At 40.5% G+C, this 18,683-nt stretch overlaps 1 protein-coding gene across 4 annotated transcripts in view; it reads right to left on the bottom strand.

Annotated features, from left to right (window-relative positions):
• Positions 1-18,683, bottom strand: part of rbm42 (RNA binding motif protein 42) — a 71,372-nt gene that overhangs the window by 19,081 nt on the left and 33,608 nt on the right. For 2 of the 4 annotated variants that reach the window (XM_033638840.2, XM_033638839.2), the window contains exon 9: positions 13,144-13,261. In XM_033638840.2, coding sequence (XP_033494731.1) covers positions 13,144-13,261 — 118 coding nt within the window. Of the gene's footprint in view, positions 1-2,183; positions 2,497-12,120; positions 12,169-13,143; positions 13,262-18,683 lie in introns of all 4 variants that reach the window. The other 2 variants (XM_078172037.1, XM_078172036.1) reach the window with 2 other exon arrangements.

The raw sequence follows: 18,683 nt of genomic DNA, 5'->3' as shown, positions 1-18,683 counted from the left end.
CGCAATGTTCTCTTTATAAATCACAGACCTCCTGGAGTTGTGCACACCCAGATCCGCCTCATATTCTGCCCTCTACACGCCCTAGTTCAACCATAAATGGTCATGCAAATCACCTCATGAATGCGATCTGCATATAAATAAGCCGGCATGCGAGTGTTGTGTGAGTCAAGGTGACGGGTGAGAAACGAACCAAAAAACGGAATTTCTCCGAGACTGAGCTAGAGACCCTTTAATGGGAGGTGGAGGACTGAAGAAAGATTTTATTTGGTGGCCACAGCAGCGGGATCACTAATAAAGCGAAAAAAAAGTGGCAACACATCAACGCTGCTAATGCTGTCAGCTGTGTCTGTGGGACTGCACGACAGTGACAGAACAAAAAAAAAAGTGGTCTGATCTAAAGGTAGACCAAATATTTCTACTCCTTTACCAACATGTAGTTAATGTGTTGCTTTTAAATTTGAGGATGTTTGACATTGATGTGCGACATAAAGAATCACATTTATTAAAGGTGGAGGCAAAAAGGAGTATGTGCCAGTGCCATCTTGCGCAATTACGCACGAGGGTTACTGCAGTATTTATATGTTTATGGCAATTAGTCTGATCAGACTCCCGGCCTGAATTACAGCATGAACCAGTGGTATCCCGGTCCCAAAATACAACGTGTAATTTGAAATACAATTCAAAGATGAAAGTGTAATAGGCGAACACGTTTCTTGATGCCGGTTTTGTCATGAACAGCACATGTCTAAGTAGCGCTGATAAAATGAGTGTAACGGTTGTACTTAATGGCTGTATTTCGAGACATGATAAATGCACTGGAAATATTTAGCTAAATAAATAAATATATTCATTGCAGTCGCGTCATCCTCTCCCCCTCCTGCGCTCACAGAGTGGACAATGAGTCGTTAGAGGCAGTGCGGATTAAATACAATAGAAAGAATTTCAATTCAGGATTTGAGTTGGATTTTACAGCGTTTTTATGAAACAATTATCACTCACTCCAAGTGCAAAATAAGGCTGCTGGATTTAATTTCAATGATAACGTGGATCTAAGGTGGATATAGCGTGACATTAAATTTGTGTCCCTCAAAACTTGGGACATCTGTCATTGTGTTGTGTGATCAAATTGCACATTTTAGAGTGTTCTTTTATTGTAACCATCCCAAGGCACACCCTGTCTCACTCTAACTGGTGTGTATGGTTGAAATTTGCTGACTCAACAACTGATTACTATTGGTGGCTATTTGTTTGGTTAACAGATTTCCTATTGATTGTGCAGAAACATTTCTATCTTTTGTCCATTCATCTATCTACGACAGTAAAGCTTGTGACAATGAACCCACACATTATACCAACAGGGATTTCAGTTCAATAAATTCCATGTAAAATAAGGAAATACCTTTTTACAGCGTTTTTATGAAACAATTATCACTCACTCCAAGCGCAAAATAAGGCTGCTGGATTTAATTTCAATGATAACGTGGATCTAAAGTGGATATAGCGTGACATTAAATTTGTGTGAGACATCAATAAAAATCTGACTCCACTTCTCCACCTTGCTGTCTGGAAAACCATTTCAGGTGACTACCTCTTGAAGCTCATCGAGAGAATGCCAAGAGTGTGCAAAGCAGTAATCAGAGCAAAGGGTGGCTATTTTGAAGAAACTAGAATATAAAACATGTTTTCAGTTATTTCACCTTTTTTTGTTAAGTACATAACTCCACATGTGTTCATTCATAGTTTTGATGCCTTCAGTGAGAATCTACAATGTAAATAGTCATGAAAATAAAGAAAACACATTGAATGAGAAGGTGTGTCCAAACTTTTGGCCTGTACTGTGTATATATATATATATATATATATATATATATATATATATATATATACATACATATATATATATATATATATATATATATATATATATATATATATATATATGTGTGTGTGTATATATATGTGTATATATATATGTATGTATGTATGTATGTATGTATGTATGTATGTATATATATATGTATGTATGTATGTATGTATGTATATATATATATATATATGTGTGTGTGTATATATATATATATATATATATATACAAATGGAAAATGGAAATTTGTTAGTTTTGTGACATTTTACAATTCTTCATATTTAAGAATAACGAAATTTGTTTCTGTACATGGTCGCACGTTTGCAATTCTCCTCTGCTCTCTGTATCACGCACGGCGGAGTCGTCTTGGCAACCATGCACTGCTCCACATCGACACACTTCTGCCACCGTACAGTCGCAGATGCGTTGCAGCATGACACGATCCATCAGATACATGAATGCGCTCAAATGGTCATCAATATTATGGCGTGCATGTGCATTTGGGCCAATTACTTCAGTCAAGATGTTCTGTGACTGCGCTCTCCCAGTGCGTAATCCCTGCTGTGTACATTTCCACACAGTCCCATCTTTTCCAGCTGCATGGCCCTCACACAGATCTGGTTGATCCAACACTATACAAAATACATAAATATTGTTTCACAAGTGCAGTAATATATACAGATATATACAATTAGTAAACGTGTTTTGTGAGAGTAGTGGCTTGTCTGTCACAACATCAGAGGGCTGCTGTGATTGTGAGGGTGAAGCGGGGGAGCCTCTGCCACCAGAGGCAGGGGCCATTTTCTGAATGCCGGCTCCGGCTCCTCATCTTCAGATGACTCCTCCTCACCAGGTGAAAAGGACGGTCGGTCTCTCCCTCATCCAGTTCTTCTTCTCTCATTTCACCGTTGTGTCTCCCCCCATCCGCCTCTCCCTCAATCACCTCTCCCCCATCTGATTCTCCGTCAATTATGTCCTGAAGCATCGCCAGAGCTTGTTCGACATTCATCCATTTTCTCCGGTTCATAATTAGTATAATAAATAATAGTCTGTCAAAACTAGCTTGCATTTCGCAGAGAGATGACCCCTTGGCGGTTCTAGTGTTAATAAATAGTAATAGACATTTTATCACAAATTCTTCTTGCATCAGATCTTGTGAAACATCGCGTCCATGAATCTGTTTAGACAGACAGCGACAGAATAATGAGGTGAAGCCGTGCTGCGTGTGGCAGGCAGAGCGTGTGCAGAGCGTTGTACAGTCCAAACATCAAAATAATAATTAAAAAAGAAAAGATCTATGCAATCATTTCCAATATTCACAAGCTGTTTTTTATTTAACGAAAGATTCTGCTTCAGTCCATATTTGTTAAGGTGTAGTCTGAAAAACAACATTTTCGCTGAGGTTAGAAAAATCCTCGTCTTTCGCACATTCTGTAAACGCAGTGGGGTGGTCGAACAGCAGTCTAACAGCACTATAAATTACATTTATATAGCCATAATAATAATGGTTTTTTATATATATATATATATATATATATATATATATATATATATGTAGTGATAATCATTAAATATGCTCTGTGCGGGAAGCTCTCTCCCACTACTACAGTAATAAGAGGCGCAGTAAACCGCTTCAGCTTCCACACTCACTGCTCCTCCTGGTGGATAGACAGACCATTGCAACTGATTTCTACAAATTAAAGTTAGGGCCGTTGCCGGTCGGCCAGTATTCTCTACGTCATTGCGGGGGATCTCATTAAAGCTACGAGCCCGGCCGGGTGACGACAGGGACCTGTCACGGATCGGTCAGGGCTCCAAACCAAACGGAAATTTGAAGTGGCTGCATCTGTATGTTGGTGGAGGAAATCCTTTAGTCCGTGGTTGATGATGCTGCAGAACAACTTTCCTAAATTACTGCTGATACATATACCCCGGTAGTTTTCCGGGTCAAGTTTGTCTCCATTTTTGAATATCGGTGTCAAGATTCCTTGGCTCCAGATGTCAGGGAAATAACCAACACTGAGAGCAAAGTTAAATAATTTTAGTATAGCACTACTGAGTTTTTGATCTGCTTATTTGATCATTTCACATAAAATACCATCAGGACCACTGGCCGTTTTTGTCTGCAGGTTCTGGATTTTTGCTAAATAACTCCTGCTCTGTGATTGGAAAGTCCAGAGGATTTTGGTTCTGTTTAATCACAGATTCTAATGAATGGAGGTTTTTTTTTTACAGAGGTCCTGTTGGGTTGGATTCAGAATTATTTCTCTGTATAGATTTTCAAAGTGATTTTTCCATATGACCATTCTGTATAGGTTGATCATCTTGCTGTGGATTAGTGAGGTAGTTCCAATATTTCCAGAAATGTGTTGTGCCAATGGACTTTTTAATGATATCAAGTTGGTGTTCAGTGTTCTTTTGTATTTGTTTAATGTTTTACAGTATTGATGGTGTCAGGGTTATTCGGTTGTCTGTGTTTTTGATTTGATAGTTTTCTCAATATTTTTCTCAAATTTTGGCAGTCAGAATCAAACCATTTCTCTTTGCTTGGTTGTTTTGGTATTTTATGTGATTTATTTTTCAATTTTGATAAATATGCTAAATTATGAAATGTTATTTATATCTTGTACAGCCCGTTTAATGTCATCAGCACTTTGAGGGTAATCAGACGACAGGAAGTGGTCTAGCTGAGTTTGTATAGTGTGATGTCTGCCTGCTGTTTGGTAGCTGTCCTTACTGTTCTCTGTCCATATGTAATGTTCTAAAGTTGGTCTAAGACCACTGGATTTTGGTGCATAGGTGCTGCTGCTGTTTTCTTAATGTATAGAGTGATGTAACTGTGGTTGGACATTGGTGTGAGGGCACTGACTGCGAATTCTGCCAGTTTCTGGGAGAAGGGATCTAGGTCTGTGATGCAATAATTGACCTTGCTACAGCCAAGAGGAGAGCAACAGGTGTAATGGCCAAATGTGTCGCCTCAAAGTCGACCACTGACTATGTACACACCCAGGGTTCTGCAAAGCTGCAGCAGACGCTGCCTGTTTTTATTGATTATTTGGTCAAAGTTGTTTCTAATTGGATGAGAGATGAAGGGAATGCTGAAGCGGCCAAGGAGGTGTTTGTTTCCCTGTGGGTTTATGGTATCAGCTTCTGTCCTAGTCCTGGCATTAAGATCTCCACATATCATTACTAGGGCCTGGTACCTGGATATCTCATCCTCTAGGAAGTCGAAGCTGTTCTCATTATTCTGGTGGGGGTATATATGTTGCACATAGGAATAAATCTTTATCTGTGGGAAAAATTTCTCTCTTTATTTTCAGCCAAATGAAAAAGTCCCCTCGTTGGATTAGTTCTATTGAATCTAAAAACTTTGTTTTATACCAGATAAGCATTCCCCCTGATTCTCTACCTCGCTTTGTTTTTTATTTTGGAGGATGGAAGAACAATTTCTATGTAACCTGGTGTACAGCGAGTGGGCATGTCTCCTTTGCTCCATGTTTCCTGTAATATGATTGTATCTGATTATTTTAGTTCTTTGATTAAGTCTGGCATTTGCTTTTGAGACCAAAAGCTCACGACCTCAGACTCTGAATATTCCAACAAGCTACTGAAAAAGATTTAATCTCTTACTGAATTGATACTAAGTGTCTTAAAAGTAAAGGTTTCATTCAATGTTAAAATGAGAACTCCCAAACGTATTGTTGTCAATGAAGGAACTAGAACATATTAAATATTAGGGGTTTTGATCAATTAGTATGACAGAAATTAAATACTTTTCATAAGATAATACTTGTAAAGTCTACTGTACTTGACCTATCAAGTGAGAACAAAGCAGGCTGAGCATGTGCTGGATGTCTCTCAGCTCGCTGTGTGGGGGTGAATGGGTGGGGTCGGGGTGGTGAGGGGGGTGGCCTTCTGCTCTCCTCACTGCCTGAGCGTAGCTCAGTGGGCCAGGGCGTTGCTCCTGACATTGGAGCTGGGGTGGGTCTCCTGGGGGCAGGGGGGCTCTGGTTGGGTTTGAAGGGGTTTATAGCTGCCCTGGTGGAGTCTTCACGGAGGAAGATGATGATGGTCTGGTCTCTGTGGGGGTGGTCTGGATAGCGGTCTGGTTGGCCAGTTGTTGGTCTGACGGGGCTGCGGGCTGACCTGCTCCCTCTGCTGGGGGTGGACTGGTCTCTGTTGAGAGCGACATCCTTCAGTGTCTGGGCGAAGATGGGGACCATGTTTTTAAACAGATGGACGTGGTCGTAGAGGCAGCTGATATCTAAGGTGGGGTGGTGGGCCAGGTGGACATTAGGCCTCAGGACACAGTCTCTGGAGACGCTGCTGTTGATCCTGTAGATAGTGTCTTGGGTGGAAGTCTTTCCTGGGCAACAGGGTTGACATGACAACTCTGCTGTTGGGGAATGTGGTGGAGGCTTTCTGTATCACTCCTCTGAGTGATTCTGACACTCTCTCCTGCTGGGTCCTCAAGTCGTTGAAGCCGGTGTGGATGATGATGTGGCTCGGGGATCCCAGCTGCTCCTCAGACAGCAGCTCCATGGCATGTTGGATGTTTGGACACCAGATTTTGGCCACTTTGTGATTGGGGAAAAGTTTCTTTTCATTTAAGAACTTGCCATTGGAGTCAATGAGGATGACAATGTCTGGACTCTCTCTCTGCTGTGCTGGTCTGGAGGGACAAGGGGTGGTGTCGATCTGTGGGTTGGGGGGAGGTCTGGGTGTGGTGTTGGTCTGTGGGCTGGAGGTGGAGCTAGAGATATAGGGAAGCTGTTGAGTGGGTGGAGCCTCTTGGTCCTGGTGGCTCTCGGTGGGGCTCACAGGGTCCTGGATGTGGTCTGGGTCTTCTGCCTCTTTGATTCTGAGTTTCCAGCCATTACAGATCCCCTTTCTTCACAAAGGGGTGGTGAGCACTTATAGCGGCTGCTCTGTAAAGAAGCTTAGGTTGCCGACATTTCCACTCTTGTATGAGTCGGAGAAGAGTGTCTCTGGTCTTTTCTTCAAGACATTTTGTTTGTATGCCTTCCTAGCACTTTGATCTTTGATGTCTTGTAGGTACAACAGAGGAATAGCCTCTGTGGGTGCTGTGACTGAGGCCCCAGGGTTCTGCTGATGCTGCAGGGCTGCTGTTTTGACTCCTTAGTAACCGTTGCTATATGGAGCTACATTTGTTTCTTTATTATTCAATCAAACAGTAGGTTTTGCAATCAAAAAAAACATTTGAGAGCAAAAGTATTAATATTGCAATCAAAATGAAATGCAAATCCAAAAGTTTGTTTTGCAAATCCTAAAATTTTGTTCGCGAGTCTTTTTTTTTTCCGTTTGCAAGTCATAAAGTTTTGCAAGTAAAAAGTTGAATCTGGTGGGCGGGGCCTAAAATGACACGTCTCTATTGGCCAGTCTCGATCGGAATGACAGCTTGCAAAGCAACATGGGAGTTCTGTAGTTCACGGGGAATTCAGTGCGGGAGCTGTGGCGAAAATCAATGAGCAGGTATATTTATACATAACTAATAATAGTAAGAATGTTTTATTTGAACTGGTGCATGTAGATTGCTTTTGTTTAGCCAGGGCAGAACTATTCAACAGCGTAATGGTCAGTACCATCGATGCCCCGGGGTGGAGAAGGTGACACGGGAGTGGATTTTTAGTCCTGTCCCATCCCACTCCCACAAAAATAATCCCATCCCTTCCCAATCCCACAAAAAAGAAAAAAAAAAAATCCTGTCCTGTCCCAATCCCACAAGAATGACTCCTGTCCTATCCCGCTCCCGTGTTGTGTTTCAGTTACAGTGAAAAAAATAAAAAATACAGTACATGGATCACACAATGCCTACCTTAGTTGAATATAAACCCAAATATGACATCTAATGTTGTGTTTTGATGTTTATTGCCTAATTATTTTTACATTCACTACACGTTGAAGCTGTTCAGAATGATAAACACATTTGATTTCTGATGCGGTCAGACAACACGTCATAATAACCAGTTCTGAGAGAGAAAAATGTAGTTAAAGTATTGCAGTAAAAGTAGTGTTTGGTTCCTCTGACTGATAATATTACATATGACATCATTAGATTATTAATACTGAACCATCAGCGTTAGAGCAGCATGTTACTGTTTTAGCTGCTGGAAGTGGAGCTAGTTTCAACTACTTTATAAAAACTTGACTATTGTTCTTATGATTAGGCCTGTCACGATAACAAATTTTGCTGGGTGATTAATTGCGTCAGAAATTACTGCGATAAGCAATAATATTGCGTAATATTGTGCTTTTAAGACCATTTTTATTATTGTTGTAATTTTGCTGTTTAGACCATTTTTTAAACTTATATAATGATAATAAAGGCATATTGATGCAAGTACACCCTTTTAAAGAGAAATAAACATTTATTTAACAAGAATATTTAGGAATGCAAAAAAGACAATTTAAATATCCGAAATAACACGTAAAATATCGAAATAAATAAATACATACAAAAAAATAGACTCTCAGTCTCTCACTCTCAGGTGTGCAGTTAAGTTGGTCGTATTCGCTCATTTTGTTGAGATGGTTTTAGAACAAACCCGGCATACCGGCTCGTCCAAATTACTGGGCTCCCCTATGTCATCTGGTTTAAATCCAAAATACTCCCACACAGGGGCCGTGGCATTTGGTTTAGGAACAAGTTCCCTGTCTTTCTCTTACACTCAACTGTTATTTTTTTTCTCCGCCTCGTCTCCCCCTCATGAAGATCACACTGAGGCCCAATTCCAATCCGATCCTTTACAGACTCACTGACATAGAGGCGCGTTCATGTTAAGTGCATGAGTGTGTGAGGGCTGTCCCACTGTCAAATCATCAAGTCAGTGAGTCAGTGAGTGAGCCCTTTATGCCCCTTTACCGTAGGTCCGCATCGATGCGGACTTACTAGGGGTGTAACGGTACACAAAAATCTCGGTTCGGTACGTACCTCGGTACACAAGTCACAGTTTGTTTTTTATCGGTACAGTAATGAAAAAAATAGACAACTATTAAATATCTTTTACTTATTGGTAACCTTATTAAAACATACCACCACAGCAGTTAACTCTTTTAACACAATTTTTGAATGAAACAAATATATATATATAAAATCCTGCTTTTTCACATTGTTTGAATGAAAATAGAAATATAAAAGTGATAAATAAAATCCTGCTGTTTTTTTAACACATTTTTGAATGAAAAATATAAATATATATTTCTGCTTTAACAGTTTTACTCAATTAAAATAAAAAGTATAGTGCAGCTGGTCAGCTTTAAAGCCTGCTCAGATTCAGTTTTACTAGGAACTTACTTAGCTTTCCCACTTTGTTAGAGTGCAGTAAACAAAACATGCTTATATCTAAAGTGCAGCTTAAACAATTTTACTCAACTCCAATGGCGTTGATTATTTCTTTAGCGCGATGGTCAGGGGAACGCTCTTTCTTTTCAAACGACGACGATACCGTAGTTTGCACCAGATTGCTTTTTCTAGTCGTGCCAGTTAACGTTCAAACTCGGGTGGTGTCGCTTTAGATGCGTTAGCATGTTAGATATGTTTCCAAGTACATACCCGACCGCTGTTCTGCAGTGTCGACACACTGCTTTTGTCTTGTCCACTTGTTTATTTCCATCTTCGTATTTTACCCTGAAACCAAAGTGTTCCCAAACGGAGGACTGTTTGCGGGTGGGTCTTCAGGTTCGTCAGGCTCACTTGCCATGTTGTCAACATGCGAGAATGCACTGCACAAAGTGAAAGCGGAGATTTACGGGACTCGGTCCGTCACTCAATTATGTCCGTCGGGGAACTAGATATTTTAAATGGTTCGGCTCGCAAAAACGGAATTAAAATAAAACAAAATAAAATAAAATAATACCCTGCACCCAATAATTCGGTACAGGGTCGTGCCGAACCGAAAGTCGCATACCGAACGGTTCGACACAAATACATGTACCGTTACGGCCCTAGGACTTACGGTAAGGAAATTACCCACAGTTCATAGCGCTGTGACGTCAAATACAGGGGTTGCCCTCAGAACACCGGAAGTGTTATAAAAAAACAAAAACATGGTCAGCAGATATGCAAACGGTAACGCTCTCCTCTCGTGGAAGGAGAGCGAATAAAACACACAGATAAACAATGAAACATTACATTAACAAGGATTTAAGATGGTACATAAACACACATGAAGTCAGAGGAATACCAGTGGTTATATTCCACACACAAAGAATAGCCTATATATGTATATCTATAAATATATATACAGTACAGGCCAAAAGTTTGGACACACCTTTTCATTCAATGCATTTTCTTTATTTTCATGACTATTTACATTGTAGATTCTCACTGAAGGCATCAAAACTATGAATGAACACATGTGGAGTTATGTACTTAACAAAAAAAGGTGAAATAACTGAAAACATGTTTTATATTCTAGTTTCTTCAAAATAGCCACCCTTTGCTCTGATTACTGCTTTGCACACTCTTGGCATTCTCTCCATGAGCTTCAAGAGGTAGTCACCTGAAATGGTTTCCACTTCACAGGTGTGCCTTATCAGGGTTAATTAGTGGAATTTCTTGCTTTATCAATGGGGTTGGGACCATCAGTTGTGTTGTGCAGAAGTCAGGTTAATACACAGCCGACAGCCCTATTGGACAACTGTTAAAATTCATATTATGGCAAGAACCAATCAGCTAACTAACTAACTAACTAACTAAGAAAAACGAGTGGCCATCATTACTTTAAGAAATGAAGGTCAGTCAGTCCGGAAAATTGCAAAAACTTTAAATGTGTCCCCAAGTGGAGTCGCAAAAACCATCAAGCGCTACAACGAAACTGGCACACATGAGGACCGACCCAGGAAAGGAAGACCAAGAGTCACCTCTGCTTCTGAGGATAAGTTCATCCGAGTCACCAGCCTCAGAAATCGCAAGTTAACAGCAGCTCAGATCAGAGACCAGATGAATGCCACACAGAGTTCTAGCAGCAGACCCATCTCTAGAACAACTGTTAAGAGGAGACTGCGCCAATCAGGCCTTCATGGTCAAATAGCTGCTAGGAAACCACTGCTAAGGAGAGGCAACAAGCAGAAGAGATTTGTTTGGGCCAAGAAACACAAGGAATGGACATTAGACCAGTGGAAATCTGTGCTTTGGTCTGATGAGTCCAAATTTGAGATCTTTGGTTCCAACCGCCGTGTCTTTGTGAGATGCAGAAAAGGTGAACGGATGGATTCCACATGCCTGGTTCCCACTGTGAAGCATGGAGGAGGAGGTGTGATGGTGTGGGGGTGTTTTGCTGGTGACACTGTTGGGGATTTATTCAAAATTGAAGGCACACTGAACCAGCATGGCTACCACAGCATCCTGCAGCGACATGCCATCCCATCCGGTTTGCGTTTAGTTGGACGATCATTTATTTTTCAACAGGACAATGACCCCAAACACACCTCCAGGCTGTGTAAGGGCTATTTGACCATGAAGGAGAGTGATGGAGTGCTGCGGCAGATGACCTGGCCTCCACAGTCACCGGACCTGAACCCAATCGAGATGGTTTGGGGTGAGCTGGACCGCAGAGTGAAGGCAAAGGGGCCAACAAGTGCTAAACACCTCTGGGAACTCCTTCAAGACTGTTGGAAAACCATTTCAGGTGACTACCTCTTGAAGCTCATGGAGAGAATGCCAAGAGTGTGCAAAGCAGTAATCAGAGCAAAGGGTGGCTATTTTGAAGAAACTAGAATATAAAACATGTTTTCAGTTATTTCACCTTTTTTTGTTAAGTACATAACTCCACATGTGTTCATTCATAGTTTTGATGCCTTCAGTGAGAATCTACAATGTAAATAGTCATGAAAATAAAGAAAACGCATTGAATGAGAAGGTGTGTCCAAACTTTTGGCCTGTACTGTATATCTATAGATATATATTCTTTGTGTGTGGAATATATGCTGACAATAACCGATAAATGATCACGCCCGGAGCCGCCAGTGTCAACAACATTTTGTAGAGAGGGGAATAAGTGCTGTCCCATTCCTATTTGTAGCATCCGGAGCCCTTTCAGACTCTCACACTCAATCATTTACAGCTGACGTCAGTTAAGTCAGTGAGGGTTCAGGGCTTGGGTCTTTAGGGGCTGGATTGGAATTGGGCCTGAGTCTGTGTATGTTTAGCCCATAGCCCCGCCTCCCCCACAGAGACAAAGACACTCGATGACAAGAGCTTTCCCTCCGTTCATTACTCTAATGAACCAACTCACCTGGCTGCCAGACGATGCACGGCAGTGAACGCTCTTGTCGTCCAGTCTCTTTGGTGGAGAGAGACAAGGAAAACAAACATGCATGAATATGGCAATTAATCTCTTTTAATTTACCGTGCAATTAACCGATGTATCGCATATTGAAACAGGCCTAATTATGATTCCCAGTCCTGCCTGCTCCTGTTGACCATTTTTCCCATCCTGTCCCAGTCACGTGACAAATAGTGAAACTGATTCCCATGTGGGAATCCCACGGGAATCATGTGACCTGTGAGACTCCCCAAAAAAATGTCAGCCTCTATGTAGCAGTAATGCCAACTGTCGAGCATTTCCAGTGGGAGAGAAGGAATCGTGGGTGTAACCCGCTCTGGAGCCACGTCAAACCCACCAAATCTTTGAGTATTTAGAAAAGCGCTATAAAAAACCGATCTATTATTATTATTATTATTAATAGAAACTTTTCTCTCATCCATCAGCGTAGGCCGCGCCCATTAAGTGCAGTTGAACTTGCAAGCAAAACTTTTTAACTTGCAAACAAAGAGGACTGATTCATAAGCAAAATAATAACACATTTTTACTTACAAACTTGATTTTTGATTGCAGTTCAAGAAATATGCTCTCAAAACAGTTTTATATGATTGTAACAAAAAGACACAAAAATCCCTCCATATTGCTAGGGTATAGAATCTTGTTTGCTAGCTGTTAGCTTTGACTCCAAGCTAACATTAATTTATCTGGTATTTAGTTGTTACTTGTTTTTATAAACCCTTTCTTAGGGAGGTAATTCCTCTAAAAGTGTTTCTTCTTCAAATGCTGACACAAAAATTATAAGTTTATCTCATCTTAAAACAAAAAGGAGAATAATCTTCAGGAGTCTCTCTCTCTCTCTCTAATACAATTATTATTGATTCATATTCTAGAAGCATATCATAGTTCATGTTACATAATCTTTTTATATGGCTTCTAAGACTGTTTTAACTAAAGACTTTTCCAGAGTCCTACGGTCCCTGCAGCAGTTTGTACCTGGATCCCACTCCAACAGGCTGGCGTCCTCCCAACTAGTCCCTGCTGCAGTTCGGATACACTTCTTCACTTTCTCCACCTTTGCTTTCTTTTTGTCCTCTGAAGCACTTTCCACAGGCTGGAACGAACGAACGAATGAACGAACACACACACACAGACACACACAGACACACACACACACAATGTAAAATCTTTATCAATGTATCCTTGAAAAGTATTTTTTGAGATGAATGTACACTGAACAAAAGTCTTTTATTGTGACCAGTTCAGGCACACCTGTGTAATTGTGTGCGGTTGTGTGTCCCTTTGGATGTACTGTCAAATTAACCCTTTGGGCCCTAGGCCTTTTTGGGGTATTTTTACTGCCTTTACTTTTAAGCTCATATCACAGTCATTATAAAGGCTACATACACATGCTATATCTTGTTTTTTTCAAGACAATGAAGGGCTATCCAGATTTGCCATCATTACATGTCCTTCTATGTGCCTGTATTTTGTATTAATTTTTATATCAATGAAAAAAAAAATCTGTTACTAAATTCTTACATTTTTACATGTATCTCACCACAGCAACTTGGAAGTAGACATATTCTGCCACATATGAAGAGGGGAGACTCTCTGGAATCTGCCAATATAAGAACCATGATGCTGGGACATTCTGTCACTTCACAGTTGTCCAAAACATGTGGTTTGTGCCAGGCGGATTTGATTGCCAGTATTTTTTCATTATTGCAAGAAATTCCATTGACTCATTCACAAATCAAAAAATGTGTTTTATTTGAAAGAAACATGCAATATTTACATCTATGGTAATAGAAATATCGTAATAATATTATTCCTCACTATATAAAGTGACTGATAACAAGATCTGTATAATGGCTTGCAAAGAAATTCGTCAGGTTTTAATTCTGTAGACATTTGATCTGTATTTACAGCATGATGGGATAACAGCACAATGATGTGTTTCATATGATGTGCGTGGCATTTCTGTGCGACCCTGCATTTGCGAGTAATCCATCGAACAGTAATGTGTGTGCAAAGCTGTATGAAAGCTTTGTTATACTATACTTTCAACATACTGTATATTTTCAACATATTGTACCACAATAACCGGAATTATAATTATATCATTATTATATTACGTTCATTAATGTTGTTGTAGGCTACTGTCATTATCGTCTGTCCTGCATCTCTCTCTGTCTGTCTCTCTTTCTGTATCATTGTGTCATACGGATTACTGTTAATTTATTATGTTGATCTGTTCTGTACGACATCTATTACACGTCTGTCCGTCCTGGAAGAGGGATCCCTCCTCAGTTGCTCTTCCTGAGATTTCTACCGTTTTTAGGGTGGACTGAAACAAAATTAGAGACGTCTTATGGTAGTAAAATGAATATTCAGTTCAGGGCCAACAGTTCTGGTGGACATTCCTGCAGTCAGCATTCCAATAGCACACTCCCTCAAAACTTGGGACATCTGTCATTGTGTTGTGTGATCAAATTGCACATTTTAGAGTGTTCTTTTATTGTAACCATCCCAAGGCACACCCTGTCTCACTCTAACTGGTGTGTATGGTTGAAATTTGCTGACTCAACGATTACTATTGGTGGCTATTTGTTTGGTTAACAGATTTCCTATTGATTGTGCAGAAACATTTCTATCTTTTGTCCATTCATCTATCTACGACAGTAAAGCTTGTGACAATGAACCCACACATTATACCAACAGGGATTTCAGTTCAATAAATTCCATGTAAAATAAGAAATACCTTAAAGAGGCAACAAATAGCATATTTTCCTAAATATATCATTATGAAAATAATGTGGGTTGCACAGGGTAGTGCAGCTAATGTGATATATTTGTTAAAATGTCCATTGTGTTCTGGCATATGTTGGCAAGACTACCCGAGCTTTTAAAACCAGAATAGCTGAACACCGCAGTACCATCAGGAACAAGGTAACTTCCAGCCCGGTGGCTGTACATTTCTCTGAGGCTAAACATAGCATTTCTACCCTTAGATATAACGGTACTGAATCATTGAAATGTCCACGGAGAGGGGGTGACATCAATTCCTTATTGTCAAAACGTGAACTATTTTGGATACACACATCATCTATATATATATATATATATATATATATATATAAATAAATATACATACAGACATAAACATATATATATATATATACAGTACAGGCCAAAAGTTTGGACACACCTCATTTAATGCGTTTTCTTTATTTTCATGACTATTTACATTGTAGATTCTCACTGAAGGCATCAAAACTATGAATGAACACATGTGGAGTTATGTACTTAACAAAAAAAGGTGAAATAACTGAAAACATGTTTTATATTCTAGTTTCTTCAAAATAGCCACCCTTTGCTCTGATTACTGCTTTGCACACTCTTGGCATTCTCTCCATGAGCTTCAAGAGGTAGTCACCTGAAATGGTTTCCACTTCACAGGTGTGCCTTATCAGGGTTAATTAGTGGAATTTCTTGCTTTATCAATGGGGTTGGGACCATCAGTTGTGTTGTGCAGAAGTCAGGTTAATACACAGCCGACAGCCCTATTGGACAACTGTTAAAATTCATATTATGGCAAGAACCAATCAGCTAACTAAAGAATAACCAGTGGCCATCATTACTTTAAGAAATGAAGGTCAGTCAGTCAGTCCGGAAAATTGCAAAAACTTTAAATGTGTCCCCAAGTGGAGTCGCAAAAACCATCAAGCGCTACAACGAAACTGGCACACATGAGGACCGACCCAGGAAAGGAAGACCAAGAGTCACCTCTGCTTCTGAGGATAAGTTCATCCGAGTCACCAGCCTCAGAAATCGCAAGTTAACAGCAGCTCAGATCAGAGACCAGATGAATGCCACACAGAGTTCTAGCAGCAGACCCATCTCTAGAACAACTGTTAAGAGGAGACTGCGCCAATCAAGCCTTCATGGTCAAATAGCTGCTAGGAAACCACTGCTAAGGAGAGGCAACAAGCAGAAGAGATTTGTTTGGGCCAAGAAACACAAGGAATGGACATTAGACCAGTGGAAATCTGTGCTTTGGTCTGATGAGTCCAAATTTGAGATCTCTGGTTCCAACCGCCGTGTCTTTGTGAGACGCAGAAAAGGTGAACGGATGGATTCCACATGCCTGGTTCCCACTGTGAAGCATGGAGGAGGAGGTGTGATGGTGTGGGGGTGTTTTGCTGGTGACACTGTTGGGGATTTATTCAAAATTGAAGGCACACTGAACCAGCATGGCTACCACAGCATCCTGCAGCGACATGCCATCCCATCCGGTTTGCGTTTAGTTGGACGATCATTTATTTTTCAACAGGACAATGACCCCAAACACACCTCCAGGCTGTGTAAGGGCTATTTGACCATGAAGGAGAGTGATGGAGTGCTGCGGCAGATGACCTGGCCTCCACAGTCACCGGACCTGAACCCAATCGAGATGGTTTGGGGTGAGCTGGACCGCAGAGTGAAGGCAAAGGGGCCAACAAGTGCTAAACACCTCTGGGAACTCCTTCAAGACTGTTGGAAAACCATTTCAGGTGACTACCTCTTGAAGCTCATCGAGAGAATGCCAAGAGTGTGCAAAGCAGTAATCAGAGCAAAGGGTGGCTATTTTGAAGAAACTAGAATATAAAACATGTTTTCAGTTATTTCACCTTTTTTTGTTAAGTACATAACTCCACATGTGTTCATTCATAGTTTTGATGCCTTCAGTGAGAATCTACAATGTAAATAGTCATGAAAATAAAGAAAACGCATTGAATGAGAAGGTGTGTCCAAACTTTTGGCCTGTACTGTATATACACACACACACACAAAATACATGTTTTTTGTATTTGATCGTGTTCATGTAGGGCTGCAACAACCTGACCCGTATTCTGTATCTCCTGAACCTTAAGCGGTGGGGTGTTGCAGCTCTATATGCATATAAAATCCTCAACATATTGTTTTACATGATATATACTTTTTTACATAGTATATATTTGTTTACACAGTATATATATATATATATATATATATATATATATATTTTATTTTATATGGCAAAATTGTCCTCCTATTGGAGATGTACCACGTGGTGTAATCCTTGCATTATGGGTATTTAAGATGGCGACTTCATTGTAAATGATTAGCAGTCTGAGGAAGAGCATCACGCTCGAAACGTCACGCAAAATAAAAAATTGCATACAGGAGTTCTTTTGGTGTGCGGATCGCTTTTTTCTTTTTTTTCATTGCACAGGGTAGTGGCCACAGTAAAATCAGACTATCAGCATTTACATAGGTTACTTAGTGGCTCTGCAATCTTTGTAATAAGCTTCTGCCATCAGGGGCGAAATTTTGCGGAAAAAAATCTGCTTTACAGCAGGAAACGCGTCTTGTATTGCAAAACTGGTCGGTCAACCAATCAGGGACTGGAGCTGGGGCCTCATTTATAAAAGAGTGCTTAGGATTCATACTTAAAGGTGACGTGCACCCAAAAGCTGAAAATGGTGTGCGCCAAAAAATAATCTGATTTATAAAACCGTGCGCACGCACACTTGCACGCAATGTTCTCTTTATAAATCACAGACCTCCTGGAGTTGTGCACACCCAGATCCGCCTCATATTCTGCCCTCTACACGCCCTAGTTCAACCATAAATGGTCATGCAAATCACCTCATGAATGCGATCTGCATATAAATAAGCCGGCATGCGAGTGTTGTGTGAGTCAAGGTGACGGGTGAGAAACGAACCAAAAAACGGAATTTCTCCGAGACTGAGCTAGAGACCCTTTAATGGGAGGTGGAGGACTGAAGAAAGATTTTATTTGGTGGCCACAGCAGCGGGATCACTAATAAAGCGAAAAAAAAGTGGCAACACATCAACGCTGCTAATGCTGTCAGCTGTGTCTGTGGGACTGCACGACAGTGACAGAACAAAAAAAAAAGTGGTCTGATCTAAAGGTAGACCAAATATTTCTACTCCTTTACCAACATGTAGTTAATGTGTTGCTTTTAAATTTGAGGATGTTTGACATTGATGTGCGACATAAAGAATCACATTTATTAAAGGTGGAGGCAAAAAGGAGTATGTGCCAGTGCCATCTTGCGCAATTACGCACGAGGGTTACTGCAGTATTTATATGTTTATGGCAATTAGTCTGATCAGACTCCCGGCCTGAATTACAGCATGAACCAGTGGTATCCCGGTCCCAAAATACAACGTGTAATTTGAAATACAATTCAAAGATGAAAGTGTAATAGGCGAACACGTTTCTTGATGCCGGTTTTGTCATGAACAGCACATGTCTAAGTAGCGCTGATAAAATGAGTGTAACGGTTGTACTTAATGGCTGTATTTCGAGACATGATAAATGCACTGGAAATATTTAGCTAAATAAATAAATATATTCATTGCAGTCGCGTCATCCTCTCCCCCTCCTGCGCTCACAGAGTGGACAATGAGTCGTTAGAGGCAGTGCGGATTAAATACAATAGAAAGAATTTCAATTCAGGATTTGAGTTGGATTTTACAGCGTT

Source organism: Epinephelus lanceolatus, chromosome 10, assembly GCF_041903045.1.
Source record: "Epinephelus lanceolatus isolate andai-2023 chromosome 10, ASM4190304v1, whole genome shotgun sequence".
Classification (NCBI taxonomy): domain Eukaryota; kingdom Metazoa; phylum Chordata; class Actinopteri; order Perciformes; family Serranidae; genus Epinephelus; species Epinephelus lanceolatus.
The sequence above is the reverse complement of the archived record's forward strand: the minus strand, read 5'-3'. Positions and strand labels throughout refer to the sequence as shown.